A 13,718-nucleotide genomic window follows, 5' to 3' on the forward strand; every position below is an offset into this window, starting at 1 on the left:
TGCCCTGACTTATTAAACTGTCTTTCTGGGGTTTTCTGTTAGAGCTCAATACTTTGCATCACACCTAACCCCCTGTTGAAATATTCCCGTTAACATCCAAAAAGAATGTTGCTAGTGACATGAAGAATATAAAGTCCCAGTTGTACGTGTATTTTTTTCTTTACCTTATAGATTGTATTTTTAGATCTGATTATGTTTTTTTCCTTTTCTTAACATTTTGAATCATGAACTTCTCAGTCAATATTTCATAACTAGACTCTGAGCCGAGACCACCATTCTTCACTTTATAATGATCTTGCCTACTCTGCTTTAATTTTTTTGCCTTAAATTATACCTCGATTCTCTCAATCGCCTTCTAGCCTCAAATAAAACTCACATACAGGAATGAAACTGGGGCGGGGGGGAAACACCAAAATTTTAGCAATCGTTTTTAAGTTGGAAAGATATAAGGATTTTTTAATATTCCTTTTATTTTCTACAGTATCCACATTTTCTATAATAATCATGTACTACTCTTTATAATGGAAAAATACTGCTTAAAAAATAAAATAGAAACATTCTGCTTCGTGCAGTGTTGATAAACGGGACTGGCCCTGACTTGCTCGAGTGCTGCGCTCAGCCTCTTGGCCGAGCTCACCGAATCCTCTGAGATGGGTACTTTCATTGTGGCCAAAATAGCTTTTTATGTTAGCTTTTTTATTTTTAGTTTTTCTGTGAGTGTTTCTATTTGCCTTTGGGGGTCCCTAATAAACAATTAGGACAGGGAAAAAAGGGAGGAGAAGCCGTCCGCCTCACCTCCGGTGGCGACTTCGATCTTCGTGTCTCCTTTCAGTCTTTTTCAGTGTAGTTTCTAGCATAGACTCTGCATATTTATTTTTCCTTAACAACATAACATTTTCTGTATTATTATTTGTAAGCACACTTTTTTTCAAAGCAGCCCACTATTCCAATTATTTATTTATAGCCTAAATCAGTTAACCCTATTGGTCAATATTTAGATGATTTTTATGCTTTCAACTTTTTTTAAATGCACCTATTTCTGGCCGCACTAGGTCTTGGTTGCTGCTGCAGGCTTTCTTAGGTGTGGGGAGCAGGGCTCCCCCCAGGGTGCACGGCCATCTCACGCTGGCCTCTCCTGTTGCGAGCACGGACCCTACAGCCTGTGGCCTCAGGAGCTGTGGCGCACGGGCTTAATTGCTCCATGGCGCGTGGGATCTTCCTGGACCAAGAATCAAACCTGTGTCCCCTGCATCAGCAGGTGGATTCTTAACCACTGGACCACCAGGGAAGTCCCTGCTTTCAACATTTTAAACAGGAACGTGTATAAAGCTTTTCATGTAGGATGTTGCCCTTGGCTGGATTTCCAGAAGGCAGAGTCCTGGCAGGGGAGGCTTACTCACTCCCCACTCCGGGCTCCGAAGGTCCCCCAGCATGTGTGCCAGGCCCTGCACCAGGCTCTGGGAGGACAGGGAGCATTAGCCACGTCCTGCTCTCTGGCTTCCCAGGTGACGCTAGTGGTAAGGAATCTGCCTGCCAATGCAGGAGACATAAGAGACATGGGTTTGATCCCTGGGTCGGGAAAGTCCCCTGGAGGAAGGCAGGGCAACCCACTCCAGTATTCTTGCCTGGAGAATCCCATGCACACAGTCCATGGGGTCGCAAAGAGTTGGACACAGCTGAAGCGACTTGGCACACACACATGCTCTTAGACTCACAGTTGGCATGCTCTGCCAGGGGAGGGACAGGGCCCAGAGCCCAGGGCTCCCGCATCCGGGAGGGTAGGAGACCACCCAGCCACACGCAGAGGACAGCAGATGCCCACAGGAAGCTGTTTCCAAGGGCGGAAGTGGGGTGGAGGGAAGACGGGCTGGAGGGCAGCAACAGGGCAGGTGGAGGTTCAGCTGGGAGCCACCAGAATTACGGCCACAGAATTAGGAGGGCGAGCAGCTTGCTCAGCTTTCGGGAGCTGCCAGATGCCCAAAGATCCAGGTGGTTTGATCCAGGCAGAGGTGGGAGGTGAGGGGGCAGAGTTAGGGGTGAGGGGTGGGGGCGAAGCTGACAGCAGGGGAGTCTAGGCTGGCTCCAGCTCAGGAAACTGGAAAAACGATAAAACACAGACTCTGTTGAGGCGGCTGAAAAGTTGTTCTCCAAACCAGCTTATGAAACACCTGAACGAACTTTTCGGGCAACCCAAGAGGACGCGGGCACGTGGGGGGAAGTGCTTGAGTTCCAAGTGTCTGCGGCAGCCACCAGGCGTGTGCTCCTGTGCACCTCCGTGCCCTGCTCAGGGTCCCGTTGACAGAATCCCTCGAGGCCGCTGCCCAGGGGCCGGCAGAGGGCGCTCCTGGAGGACAGCTGGGCCTGTGCCTCACTGGCAGCACGGGCGCCGCCCAGCTCGCGGAGGGCGCCGGTGCGAGGGAGCGCGGCGGAGCTGGAGACTGCGAGCCCGGGGAGGGAACACGGGCTGAGAAGCCCCCAGAAGCTGGGGGCGTGAAGGAAGGTGCCTGAGAGCTCAGGAGAGGAGGCCGGGGCGGAGAGCCGGGCAGGCGTGGGAAGGGCCCCCACAGGAAGCTGCGCCCGTGACGGCCACCCAAGCATGTCTGGCCGCTGACCAAAGGCCGGCAGGTAGACAGAGCCTCAGACACAGAGAGGTGGGGAGGTGAGCTGGAGGAGGGGACTGAGCCCAGTGGCGGGGCGAGGGGTGCTGGGCAAATGGAGCCTCCCGGGTGTGGGCGGCGGCTCAAGGGCAGGCGGCGGCTCAGGGCTCCGCCTGTTTCAGCAGCAACTGGTAAGAAGTTTGCTCACAGGTGCTCCGTTGGGTCTCCCTGTCTGCAGGGTCGGGGCCCTGGCCTGCGCAGCGGTTGCCCAGATGCTGAGGGGTCACCGATGACGCCTGGTGTGTGACTGTGTCCTCTGTAGGTGGGTGAGCAGAGGCGCATGGTTTTACAGACAGGCGTCTCTGACCTTCACGTGTGACTGTCTCCCTGGCCCTCCTCCTTCCATCCCCTGCACCCGTGGTCTTCCTCGGGCTGCTCTTGTCCTGGGTTTGCGCGGCGGGTGGGGCAGGCCCACCCTTGGGAAAGCACTGACTGCCACGCTGACCTCAGCGCCTGACAGCGGGTGCTCGCGGAGCCAGAAGCAACGGAAGCCCTTTCCCCAGCAGGCAGGGCATGTGACAAAGAGTCACCTCTTGCCTTCTGGCTCTCTGTGGAGAATTTTTAAAACACCAGTCTTTGGATATAAGCAGAGTGACGCCTGCTGTGTCTCACACACGCATTCACAAGCATGCGGGCACACTCACGAGCCTGCACACACTCCCAGCCTGGCGCTCCAGTGCAGGTGGACAGCACATGCATCTCGTGACCTTCTCTTGGGCCTCAGCTTCCTCAATGACCCAGCGAGTGACGGTGGAGGCAGCCGCCATGTGCTGCACCGGGAGCCCAGCGGGGCTTCAGACAGCAGTTCCGGCACCCTGGCACCTCGGCCCCCGCCGCTGTGGGCAGCACCTGGTCCCCAGCCCCATATCTGCTTCCCTCACCCCAGAAATAGCCAGGGTCACACCAAGCAGAAAGTTTATTGAGGTGCTGGACTGCGGGGAGTATTTGCAGCGGCAAAAGCAGATGCTGGTGTGGCTGGGGCCCAGGCCAGGGCCCCCTCCTCCTAGCAGCGTCTGGGACTCGGGGTGAGCATCAGGGACGACTCCTAGTCCCCACCAAGGCCCTCCTGGGGAACCCTCCCTGCATCCCCCGAGCGCCAAGTGGGGCAGTATGGGGGGCCCTCTCTTTGTCCCCATGATGAGGACGGGACGATCCCTTGATATTCACTATAAAAATTAAAACTCCTTTATAAATCACGGGGGACGAGCAAGAGGGGTCACCTGGGAGCTTCCTCCCCACGCCCCTCCCAGTTCCGACCCCACAATGAAGAGCAGAGGGTGAGAGTTCGCAGCACAGAGGAGCAGAGACAGACAGGGTGGGGGTGCCGTGGGCAGCCCTGGGCGGCAGGGAGACGTGTGGGGGGCAGAGGCGCAGGGCTCCCCCGGGCGAGGACACGTGATCCCGCACAGCCTGCAGCCCCCCAGGCGTCAGGCCACACGGGCCCCCAGTCCAGTCCTTGCCGAAGCTGAGGCGGCCTCCCGAGGCGGCCCCAGCCCTGGCTGCTCCCGGAGCAGGAGAGCAGGGCGGCTACTCCAGGTAGATGTCCTCTGTGGGGCAGGCGTACTCCAGATGCTGCTGGTAGTACTCCAGGAAGGCGCGGCTTCAGGGGGAGAGCGTCCTCAGGCCCGGGGCCCCACGGCCCCACCGGGCCCCGCCACACCACCCCAGCTTCACCACTCAGCCTCCTGGCCCGGACCTGCCTCCTTACTGTCCGGGTCCAGTGTGGCCTTCCCTACCCCCACCCTCCCCACCCCACGGGATGCCGCTCCCACACTGAGGACCACCCCCCATGCCCCTCGACACCCTCCACTGTCATCTGACCCCCCCCGTGCCCCCCCACACCCCTCGACACCCTCCACTGCCATGTGACCCTCCCCCACGCCCCCCAAACCTCATCCCCACCCTCCCCCCAGCTGCGCGCCCCAGGGGCACCAGGTCAGCACCCTGCCCCGGTCCCAGCCATCGTGTGCACTGGCCCACCCTCCAGACTCACTCACCCCACACTCTGGGCCACGGGCCTCATCGACTCCTGGGAGACAAAGACGTGGCAGGCAAAGCGGCTCAGCAGCGGGTGTTTGGTGATGAAGCCAAAATAGCTGTGGGGGGTGGGGCAGCGAGCGCACAGGGATGTCAGGGCATGGAGCACCGGCCCCAGGGGTCAGAGCAGGGGTGCAGGGCGGGCAGGGCTGGGGGCTGTGCGGGTCACGTGATTTCTGTCCAGGACCACAGTGCTGGGCACCATGAGGAGTTGGTGATCTTTGTTAATCTGTCCACAAGGGTATCCAGCTGCATCTTCCTCCTCCTGAGCCAGCGCCTGGAGCCTGCACCCAGGCCACGGGTGACGCGGTCTCTCCCTGGTCTGCTGGTCGTCCCGGGTGACCCCTCCCCATCCTTCCCCTGACGCCTGGAGCCTGCCCAGCTCCACCTCTGGTCCTGCACACCCACAGTATTTTCAGGCTCTGCTGTGGGCTTGACATGGGCCCTGATGTGCAAAAGCGTCTTCCTGGAGAAGCTTGTACCCCAGCTCCGTGGCCCCAGCTCCGTTCCCTGTGCGGCTTTCCTGAACCTGCCCTTCTCAGCAAGACATTAACAAAAATTACTGTCCAGAGGGTGGGCCTGTCAGCATCCCGCAGCAGGAGGCTCGGGACCCTCACCCAGCTGTGGCCTATCCAGTCCACGCCGGGGGGTCAGGGCTTTGTGGTTCCACCAGATGGGAATCCACAGGACAGCATGGGCACCAGCACAGCATGCATGCGTTGACCACAAACACGTCACCACCTGGTCTCGAGCATCACGTTCAGATGACTGCGTTCAGAGCAAGCGCCAGGCACCCTCCTAAGCAAGCTCTTTTTATTAATAACCGGCACAAACCTCACACCAGCGCAGTGAGGCCGGCCTCAAGATGATGGCACCAAGGCCCAGAAAGGGTCAGATACACGCTGCACACAGACAGCAAGCCTGCGGCACCCTGAGCACGCTCTCTGCCGCCTGCGATCTCAATCACCACTCGCTCCTACCTTGTCCAGACCCCGGGCACCCAGCAGAGGCCGACCCCGCCCCTGCTTCACCTGAGCCACCTGGCACTGTCTCCCTGTGCCTCCTCCCTGAGGGGCCTGGGCTGGGTTCTGGAACAGCGAATATCAGGAAGCTCTGGGCTGGGACAGCAGCTCCTCGGTCCCCTCCCGGCCGCTGAACCTCAGAGCTGCACATGGTCAGAGTGTGGCCTGGGGGCCCGAGCCTGTGGCGCCCCATCTCCCTCTGCTGTCCTTTTCTCTCAAGGCCACCATCCACGTGGCTGCCGTGCATGCCAGTCCTCATGGCACAGTCCACCCCACGGCCTGGTCTGAGCCCCGGCCCCCTACCCAAATCTCCTGCCCGTCAAACTAGCTCCCTCTCAATGGAGAAGCGGCCAAACGGGGCTCTGCCCTGGTAAGAGTGGAAACTGTTGCCCAGCCAGCAGGCAGAGTGCCCCCAGTCTCACCACAAGCGTGCAAATGGCACACACCTGCCCTCAGCCCTGGGAACAGAGTGTGCTTCTCACACTCTGCCTCCCTTGAGGACCTGTGGCACCTCCGGGCCCCTGCAGGGCTTCGTGTGCCTCGAGGCTCAGCCCCCATCGCCTCCTCTGGGGCGCACAGCACTGTGCCACGCGGAACGCCTCACTGGCACTGCGCAGTGTCCAGCTGGGCAGGACGGCTGCCTCCACCTGCCGGGTACGCTGCTGCTCATTCCCACCTCCTCTCTCCGCCTGGCCATCTTGTCTGCCTCATGGCCGAAGTTATCCGCCTGCTCCAAAACATACCTGCCCCGAGGTCTCTTCCACGCTCCAGACCCCAGTAACAATGGACACCGCAAGCTCACCACATCTGCAACTGAAGACTGCACGGCCGGCCTGTCAGGCCCGTTCGCACCACGCCCCTTCTCCTGGTGTGTGGGTCACCAACTGCTCAACGCCCAGGTCACCCAATTCTCCCTCCAGATTGGCCTCCACATCCAGTCAGCTCAGTCCTGCCTGCCCCACCTCCCGAAGCCCGCCCGGACACGGCACCTGGAGGGCCCTGCACCTCCTGGCTCTGGCCAGTGGCACTTGGGTCCTTCCACTGGCACAACAGGCAGAGCCAGCTGGTCAGCCTGACGGCGTCACCCACCACCTCACTGCCAATGGGATTGACTACCAGCTCCTTGGCAGGGTCGCAGGGCACAGGCACTCTGTGTCCCTCCTGCCTCATCTGGCCCCCTAGAGACCCCCAGTGCCTCTCACCCCTGGCCCTGGCTCAGCTGGCTCCGTGCCAAGAAGGCCCACCCTGTCACCCACTTGTCTTTCAAGGTTTACAGAGTGGTCTCCGATTGCCCCCAAGTCCCAGCCACCTCTCTGCTCACTGGAGCCCCAGAGAGATGTCCACCAGATCCCCAGAGATGCTTCAAGCACTTACTTGTCTGTGTGTCTGTCTTCCCACCCAGACCAGATGGGAGCCTGTCCGATCCTTGTCTCCCGGGCCCAGAACAGAGCGGGTGCCATGTGGGGGCTCACCTCATGGAGCCAAGTGGGCGGGGCTGCTGGACAGCGGGACTACATGTGGGCGGCCCTTGGGGTTGGAGGGGACTAAGGGAAGGGGAAGTCTCTTACCAGCTGTTGCGGGGGTGGCAGCCGCAGAACGAGATGTTCTTCATCTGGAAGAAGTGGCTGCAGCGTTGGAACTAGAAGAGAGGCAGCAGAAGAGTGCCAAGTTAACAGGTGGCCCAGCCTGCCAGACACGCCTCATCTGATCCGCCTGCTCCGCCCTTCCCAGACGCCTTGGTGGTTCAGGGCCCACACCCCACCTCAGGGCCTCCGCTGAGACTCAGCTTGACACCCCGGAGAGAGATCTCAAGATCACAAGAGGCAGGAGGACGCAAGTGGACAGTCAGTTTTCGGGCCGTGGCGATCTGCAGAGTCAAGGAGAAGAAGGTCTCAAGGGCCTACAAGCATCAACTTCCCCCCTGGGGGAACATTCTCGATTAGGTCTGAAGAGCCCTGGCCCTGATTCGGGAAGATGTGAAAGTGGTCTTGGCTGCTCCGCGGTCTCAGGATGGCCTGCCCCGTCTTCTCCCCAGCCCTTTGCAGGATGGCAGCCCCGGGCTCCTCAGCGCCCGTCCAGTGAAAGGATGGGGGCAGGGCTGCCCTGCTCCCCTGCTCCTCTCCAGCTCAGTCTCGGGACCGGCAGACAGGCAGGCCCTCCTGAGCGTCCACTGAGTGAATAATGAGCGAGCAAATTGCATTCTCGGTGGCTCAGATGGTAAAGAATCCACCTGTGATGCAGAAGACCTGGGTTCGATCCCTGGATCAGGTAGATCCCCTGGAGAAGGAAATGGCAACCCACTCCAGTGTTCTTGCCTGGAGAATTCCATGGCCAGAGGAATCAGACGGGCTAGAGTCCATGGGGTCACAAAGAGTCGGACACAACTGAGGGACTATCACATGAGACCCCAGAGAAGGGTCTGAGAGAGCTGGTCTTGATTTCCAGACACAAACAGGACGGGCTGTGGGGGGATACCAGCGGGATGGGGCCAGGGAACAGCCACGGCGCTGCCCTCGGCCTGTCTGCCAGGCCCCTCCATCAGCGCCGGGGGTCCCGGGCTTGAGCCTCCAAGGGCTGAGCCAGCCTGCAGGGCTCACCCCACCCCCAACCCCAGACTGACCTTCTGCATGGCTGCACACAGGATGCCATTGCCCTGGTGACAAGGCACCTCCACGGAGCCCAGGAACTGGACGTCAAAGCGCTCCACCCAGCAGGGACCCCGCTTGCTCCCTATGGGGTCACAAGGGGCCTAGGTTAGGCGAGCAAGAGAGGGTCTGGGTGACAAAATGACCCTTAGGGAAGGGGCCTCACCCAGCAGGTCCTTGGCAGGCCCGGGCACCGCGTGGGCATAGAAGGCAGGAAAGACCCCGCGCTCGCCCGTACGCATGTTGAAGCCACGGAACCAAAAGTCGTCCTCCTCAGCCTCCACCAGCACCGGGTCGTCCACGTCCAGCTCCAGCTCATCGGGATGGCGGGGAATGAACCTGGGGGACGGTCAGAGAGGGGAGGCCACTAGGGCAGGGGCAGGAGGGCTGCGCTGTGCCCATCAGGGTCGCGGAGGGTCTGAGACTCGGGGGGAGGGTCAAGGCCAGCAAGGGGGATGGCCGTACCTGAAGACAGCCCTATGCGTCTGCTCTCTCTCCTCCCCGTTGACCAGGCATGAGAAAAGGCCGAAAGACTCAGTGCCTGAGAAAGAGAGACAGAGAGGAAGACTCAGGGACGCGCTAGAAGGCCCGGCCAGGCTCCCCTCCCCATGGCCCCCTGGTGTGGGTGGCCCCCGTCTGGAGCTGGAGACAGAGCAGCCTCCCCTCGCCATTCCCTTGCAGGGGGAGCCTGGGAAAGCCCCCACCCAGGTGCTGGGTAAGAGGGCAGTGCCCAGCGCTGACCACCCGCAGACCCTGAGGCTGTCCTGGCCCTTGGGGATCGATCTGCGTGCCCCGGGCAAGGAGCCAGCCTGCTCCCCTGGAACCACCCCCTTCCCCCTTCCCACTCACTAGAAGATCGAGAGGTGCTGTTGACAAAGACGTTGAGGAACTTCTTGGAGAAGGTGAGGTCCGGGCTGTCCGGGGAGGCGTCCCCGGGGCCCTGATCCCCGCCCAGCAGCACGGCTCCAGCCTCCTCCTCGCTGGCCTCGCCACCGCTGTCCTCGCTGTCCTCACCCAGGCCGGCGCAGCGCCGCAGGCTCACCAGCTCCAGCTGCGTGTGCTCGTCCACCACCAGCGTGTACTTGACCGCATCGTACACTAGCGAGGCGTCCAGCGCCGCGGGGCCCGCTCCCCGGCCCCCAGGGGGCGCCGCCTTAGCCTCAGCTTCATCTTCCTCCTCTTCCTCCTCGTCGTCGTCCTCATCTGAGCAGGCGGCGGAGCAGGCGCTGCCCGGGCGGGCGGGGCGACCCGGGGCGGCCCACAGCGGGGTGATGGTGTCGCGTGTGGGGTTGCTGAGGAAGAGGCAGGGCCCCGGCTGCGCGGGGCCGGGCCTAGGGGCGGGGGGCGCGGGCGGCGGCGGCCCACACAGCGTCTCCATGTCCACCAGCTCCACGCCGCCTGGCGCCGCCGCCGCCGCGGCCAGGGCCTCGCCAGCGGGCGAGGCAGGCTCCCCGGCAGAGCGCGGCGAGGGGGACAGGCACTGGCCGGGGCAGCGGATGGGCGAGGAGCCCTCGGAGATCATGCGGCTCACGAGGTTGCTGAGCAGCCAGGGCGAGTCGGCGTCCTCGCTGAGGTCCGGCTCCGACTCGGACCCGGACTCGTACTCGCTGTTGGTGTCCTCGGGGCCCACGGGCAGGAAGGCGGGGCGGCGCGGGGGCTCGCGGGGCGGCTCGGGCTCCAGCTCGGGCTCCGAGGCCGGCGACGAGGCCTCCTCGATGGAGTTGGTGAGGTGCGAGGAGCGGCCGCTGCTGCTGCTGCCGTCGTCACTGCTCCGCTCCAGCTCAGTCTCCGAGATAGACGAGATCATGCGCCCCAGGCGCGCGCCCCCGACGTCCTCGTAGTCGGAGCCCGGGGACGACAGGTCCTGGCTGCTGCGCCGGCCCCCGCGGCCTCCGCTGGAGCCGCTGCCCAGGTCGGCCTCGATACCCGGATCTGAGGACGGGGAGGCCCCACCGGGCGCCAGGGGCCCTGCGGGTTGGTTTCCTTCCGAGTCGCAGCCTGGGCGCACAGGTGGCGGTGCCCCACAGGGGCCCGTGTCGGTGGGCGGGAGAGGGGCGGGCGGCTCTGCGGGACAGAGGCTCAGGTCAGCACCCCCCCCCACCCCGGCCTCCCCCGCCTCCTGTGCCACTCCCCCACACTCACCGCTGCCCTGCTGCCCTGCTCACCTCGGACAGGCTCCTGCACCGCTGGGCACAGCGCTGTTTCCTGCCTCGCTGTTTCCTGCCTGGAGGCCGGAGGCCCTGGAGCAAACCCTCCATTGTTGTTCAGCGAGTCCTGCGGTGGGGGAGGGGCGGGGGGAGAGCGGCACTGAGCGTCCGGTCCTCGCGGGCAGGAGGGGGCAGGTGGCCATGGGCACCAGAGCCCCCTACGCAGGGAACCAGGGGGAGCTCTGGGCCTGGGAGCTCACCTGGGCTCCCAGTGTTGTCAGGTGGAGGGTGGTAGGTCGATGCTTGTGAGGCTCCTCTAGGGAAGGGGAGGGGATCAGGGGCTCCGGGGCAGGGGTCTCTGAGCCAGGGCCGCCTCCCTCCTTGCCCTCCCTCTCTCCTTCCTCCTCGTCCTCCTCCTCCTCGTCCTCCTCCTCCTCTTCTTCCTCCTCCTCTTCATTGTCGTCAATCATCTCGAACTCCTGGAAGTCATCCTGGAAGGAGCAGATGGGGTGCGGCTGCTCCGAACGCCCCAGGGCAAGGCTGTCCTGCAGGAAGAAGGACAGGGCAGAGCTGGGCCGCAGCAGAACAGCGACCTGGGGTCCCAGGCGCCAGGAAAGGTGAAAGCAGGAAGTCACAAGTCAAGGGAGGAAACCTCCCTCCAGACCACTCTGCTCTCCACCAACAGAGCAGTTTTTGTTTTTTGCTTTTTTTTAAATCAGCTTAAGATACATAAGGACCTTGGTAAATAAGAGCCCAAACTCCTAAGTCTCAGTGACAGATTCTCAAAGTGGCCCCAACCCACCTGCCAGCCTCATCCCACCCTCAAACCCCATCACATTTAACACCAGTACTTTTTCTTTCAAAGCATTTTAACACAACTCATAACTACAGTAGAGTTTGCATCTGTCTCCGCAGCAAGCTGCAAGCCCCACCAGTTCAGGGCCATGTGCATACTGTACACTGGGCACCCGACCCCCACCGAGAACGGGCCCTGGCCCACAGAAAAGCTCAGCAAAGATCAAATGAATGCGTGAAGCAAAGAGGCCCAGCACCAGGTCTCACCAAACCTGCACCGACCTCAGGGCCTCCAGTCCACTAATCCCTTGCCAGCAATTCCTCTGCTCCATCCCCTCCGTATGCCGCCCTCATCTGCCAGCTCCTGCTCTCTTTCCTAAGGGCATGGCCGTGCGTTTCCACTAGAAAATCTCCCTAATGGCCTCAGTCTCGGGTGGGCTCCCCTCATCGCACCGTGTGTCCCCTCACTGGGACCCAGATGCTGAGACTCAGGCAGCCATTGTCCCTCACCTGTCTTCCTCCCCTACTAGGTTATAAGCTCCCAAGGGCAAGAGCCACACCTGTCCTGCTGTCTTCCCAGGCACCTGGAAGCCTCTAGCACTTGCCACACGGGAGTTGTTCAGAAATGTTCTTGAATGAAAACAAAAATGTGAAGAGACAGGGAGGAGGAGGAGATGGGGGGAGGGGAACTTCAGGGGAGGAGACAGGAGGCTAAGAGAGGCTAGAGAGGTGGGGACAGGGCTGAGAAGGAGATGAGATGGCAGCTGGAAGGGGGTAGATTCGAGGCCAGAGGCCCCAAAGCAGAGGCACATCTTCCCTCCCCCAGTCCAGCCCATGGAGGAGGCCAGGCAGGGACTGCTGGGGAAGGCTCGTAGGAAGAGAGGTGTCAGGTATCGAGGGGCCCACAAGTCAAGAGGCCAAGGGAGATGGGGCACCGAGAGGATCCTGTCTCAAGGCTGAGCTTAGACCTGCCCCCAGAGACTGCTGAGCAGAAGCTAAGCGAGGCTCTCCTATGAGAGAGTTCTCTGCCCCAGCCCTCTCCCCACCTTCTCGCAGTGGTCCGAGTCATAGCTGAGGCCCAGACCGCAGTCATCAGTGATCTCAGACAGATCTTCATCGTCAAATTCCTCCAGGCTTATGTCCTGTGGAGGCCTGGAGAGAAGAGCAAGGACAGGGCTCCTGAGAGAGCCGTCAGTCCTGGACTCCCTGCCTGAGAGCTGGTCCTAAGGAGGGGCCAAGGGAGACCCCCACCCCAGCTCCTCAGCCCCACGATCTCCAGAGCCCCCAACTCCCACACCCACATCCTGCCATTATCCTGAAGCTTAAGCCCTGCTCTCCAGGGTATCTCCCCCACCATCAGAGCCACCAGCTGCCCAGAGGAAGCACTTGCCCGCAGCCCTCCTCCCAGTCCTCTCTTCAGAGCCAGCAGCCTCTCCTCCCACTGCGCTCAGCTCCAGGCCCCTCTGGGTCACAGCCTCAGCCTCGGGGGAGTCAGGCTGAGCTGCGAAGGGGGAGGGGGGCTGAAGCTGCAGCAGCCAGAGGAGGGGGAGGGGTCGAGCCTGCTCCGGAGCGGAATTAAGCCCCTCGGTCGGCTATTCCTGCCCAAGACCGGCCTACATCCCGAGGTCCAGCCCTCTCCCCACCCTAGTCCCTTCCCCCAGGCTCCAGGCTTGATTGTAACTCTCCTCCCTGAGCCCTGCAGACCAGGCCAGGCCTCCACCACAGAGGCCCAGCAAGGCCAAAAGGACAGTGCCAGGCACAGAGTGTGTGCTCAGCACCCCGCAGGCAGGCCGCCCCTCAGGCTCGGCCCACGACCTCCGCCTTCGGAGGAGGCGCTCAGGTTGGGTGCAGCATCGGGTCCCGGCAGGAATCTGGGGTGGGGGTGGGGAACGGTCACTGGGGCTGGAGGAGGGTCGTAAGAGGAAGACAAAGTGGAGAGGCCTGGAACCAGGGGTGGGGGATGGGGAGCAAGTGGGCCTCGGGACCAGAGAGGGTCTGGGGCTCGGGCCCCCAAAGGCGTTGGGGGTGGGGTGGCAGGGTCGGGCCGGCGGAGTCTGGGGACGGGGTCAGAGGGGGAGCGGTGGGCAGGGAAGGGCCCGGGCGCCCGAGTGCGTACCTGCAGCCTGGCGGCGACAGCGAGTGAAAGGTGGAAAGAGAAAACATCTCCGCCCGATCCGCCATCTTCTCCGGGGAAAGGCCTGCCGACCGCGGCGGGGGAGGGGTGCCCGGAGCGCCAGCCCCGCGCGCCCTCCGTCGCTCCCGCCCGCCCGTCCTCAGCCCGCCCCCGGTCACCTCGTGACACGCCCTGCGACACCCCGCCACCAGCACACCTCGACGCCAGGACACCGCGGCAGCGCGAGCCGGGGACGGGGGGACCGGCAGCAGGGCGGGCCGGGGGAGGGGAGGAGGGCGGGC

General features: G+C 62.1%; 1 protein-coding gene across 1 annotated transcript; it reads right to left on the reverse strand.

Moving 5' to 3' along the window:
* Positions 1-3,555: 3,555 nt before the first annotated feature.
* MAPK8IP2 (mitogen-activated protein kinase 8 interacting protein 2) lies at positions 3,556-13,718 on the reverse strand. Its single transcript, XM_025282572.3, has 12 exons — positions 13,420-13,718; positions 12,350-12,455; positions 10,769-11,053; positions 10,527-10,635; positions 9,211-10,425; positions 8,827-8,902; positions 8,528-8,700; positions 8,337-8,446; positions 7,479-7,583; positions 7,285-7,355; positions 4,655-4,753; positions 3,556-4,257 (listed from the first exon to the last, which is right to left on the reverse strand). Exons 1-12 carry the CDS (start codon positions 13,482-13,484, stop codon positions 4,185-4,187), a joined length of 2,487 nt encoding a protein of 828 aa, XP_025138357.3. The 5' UTR covers positions 13,485-13,718; the 3' UTR covers positions 3,556-4,184.

The sequence above is a fragment of the Bubalus bubalis genome, chromosome 4, assembly GCF_019923935.1.
Source record: "Bubalus bubalis isolate 160015118507 breed Murrah chromosome 4, NDDB_SH_1, whole genome shotgun sequence".
NCBI lineage: Eukaryota > Metazoa > Chordata > Mammalia > Artiodactyla > Bovidae > Bubalus > Bubalus bubalis.

Coding starts and splice junctions, on each gene's coding strand:
- MAPK8IP2 (XM_025282572.3), bottom strand. CDS start 13,484: ATGGCGGATCGGGCGGAGATGTTTTCTCTTTCCACCTTTCACTCGCTG. Junction 10,426..10,526: donor GGTGCAGGAGCCTGTCCGAG/GTGAGCAGGGCA, acceptor TCTGTCCCGCAG/AGCCGCCCGCCCCTCTCCCG. Junction 4,258..4,654: donor CCCGTGGCCCAGAGTGTGGG/GTGAGTGAGTCT, acceptor CTCCCCCTGAAG/CCGCGCCTTCCTGGAGTACT.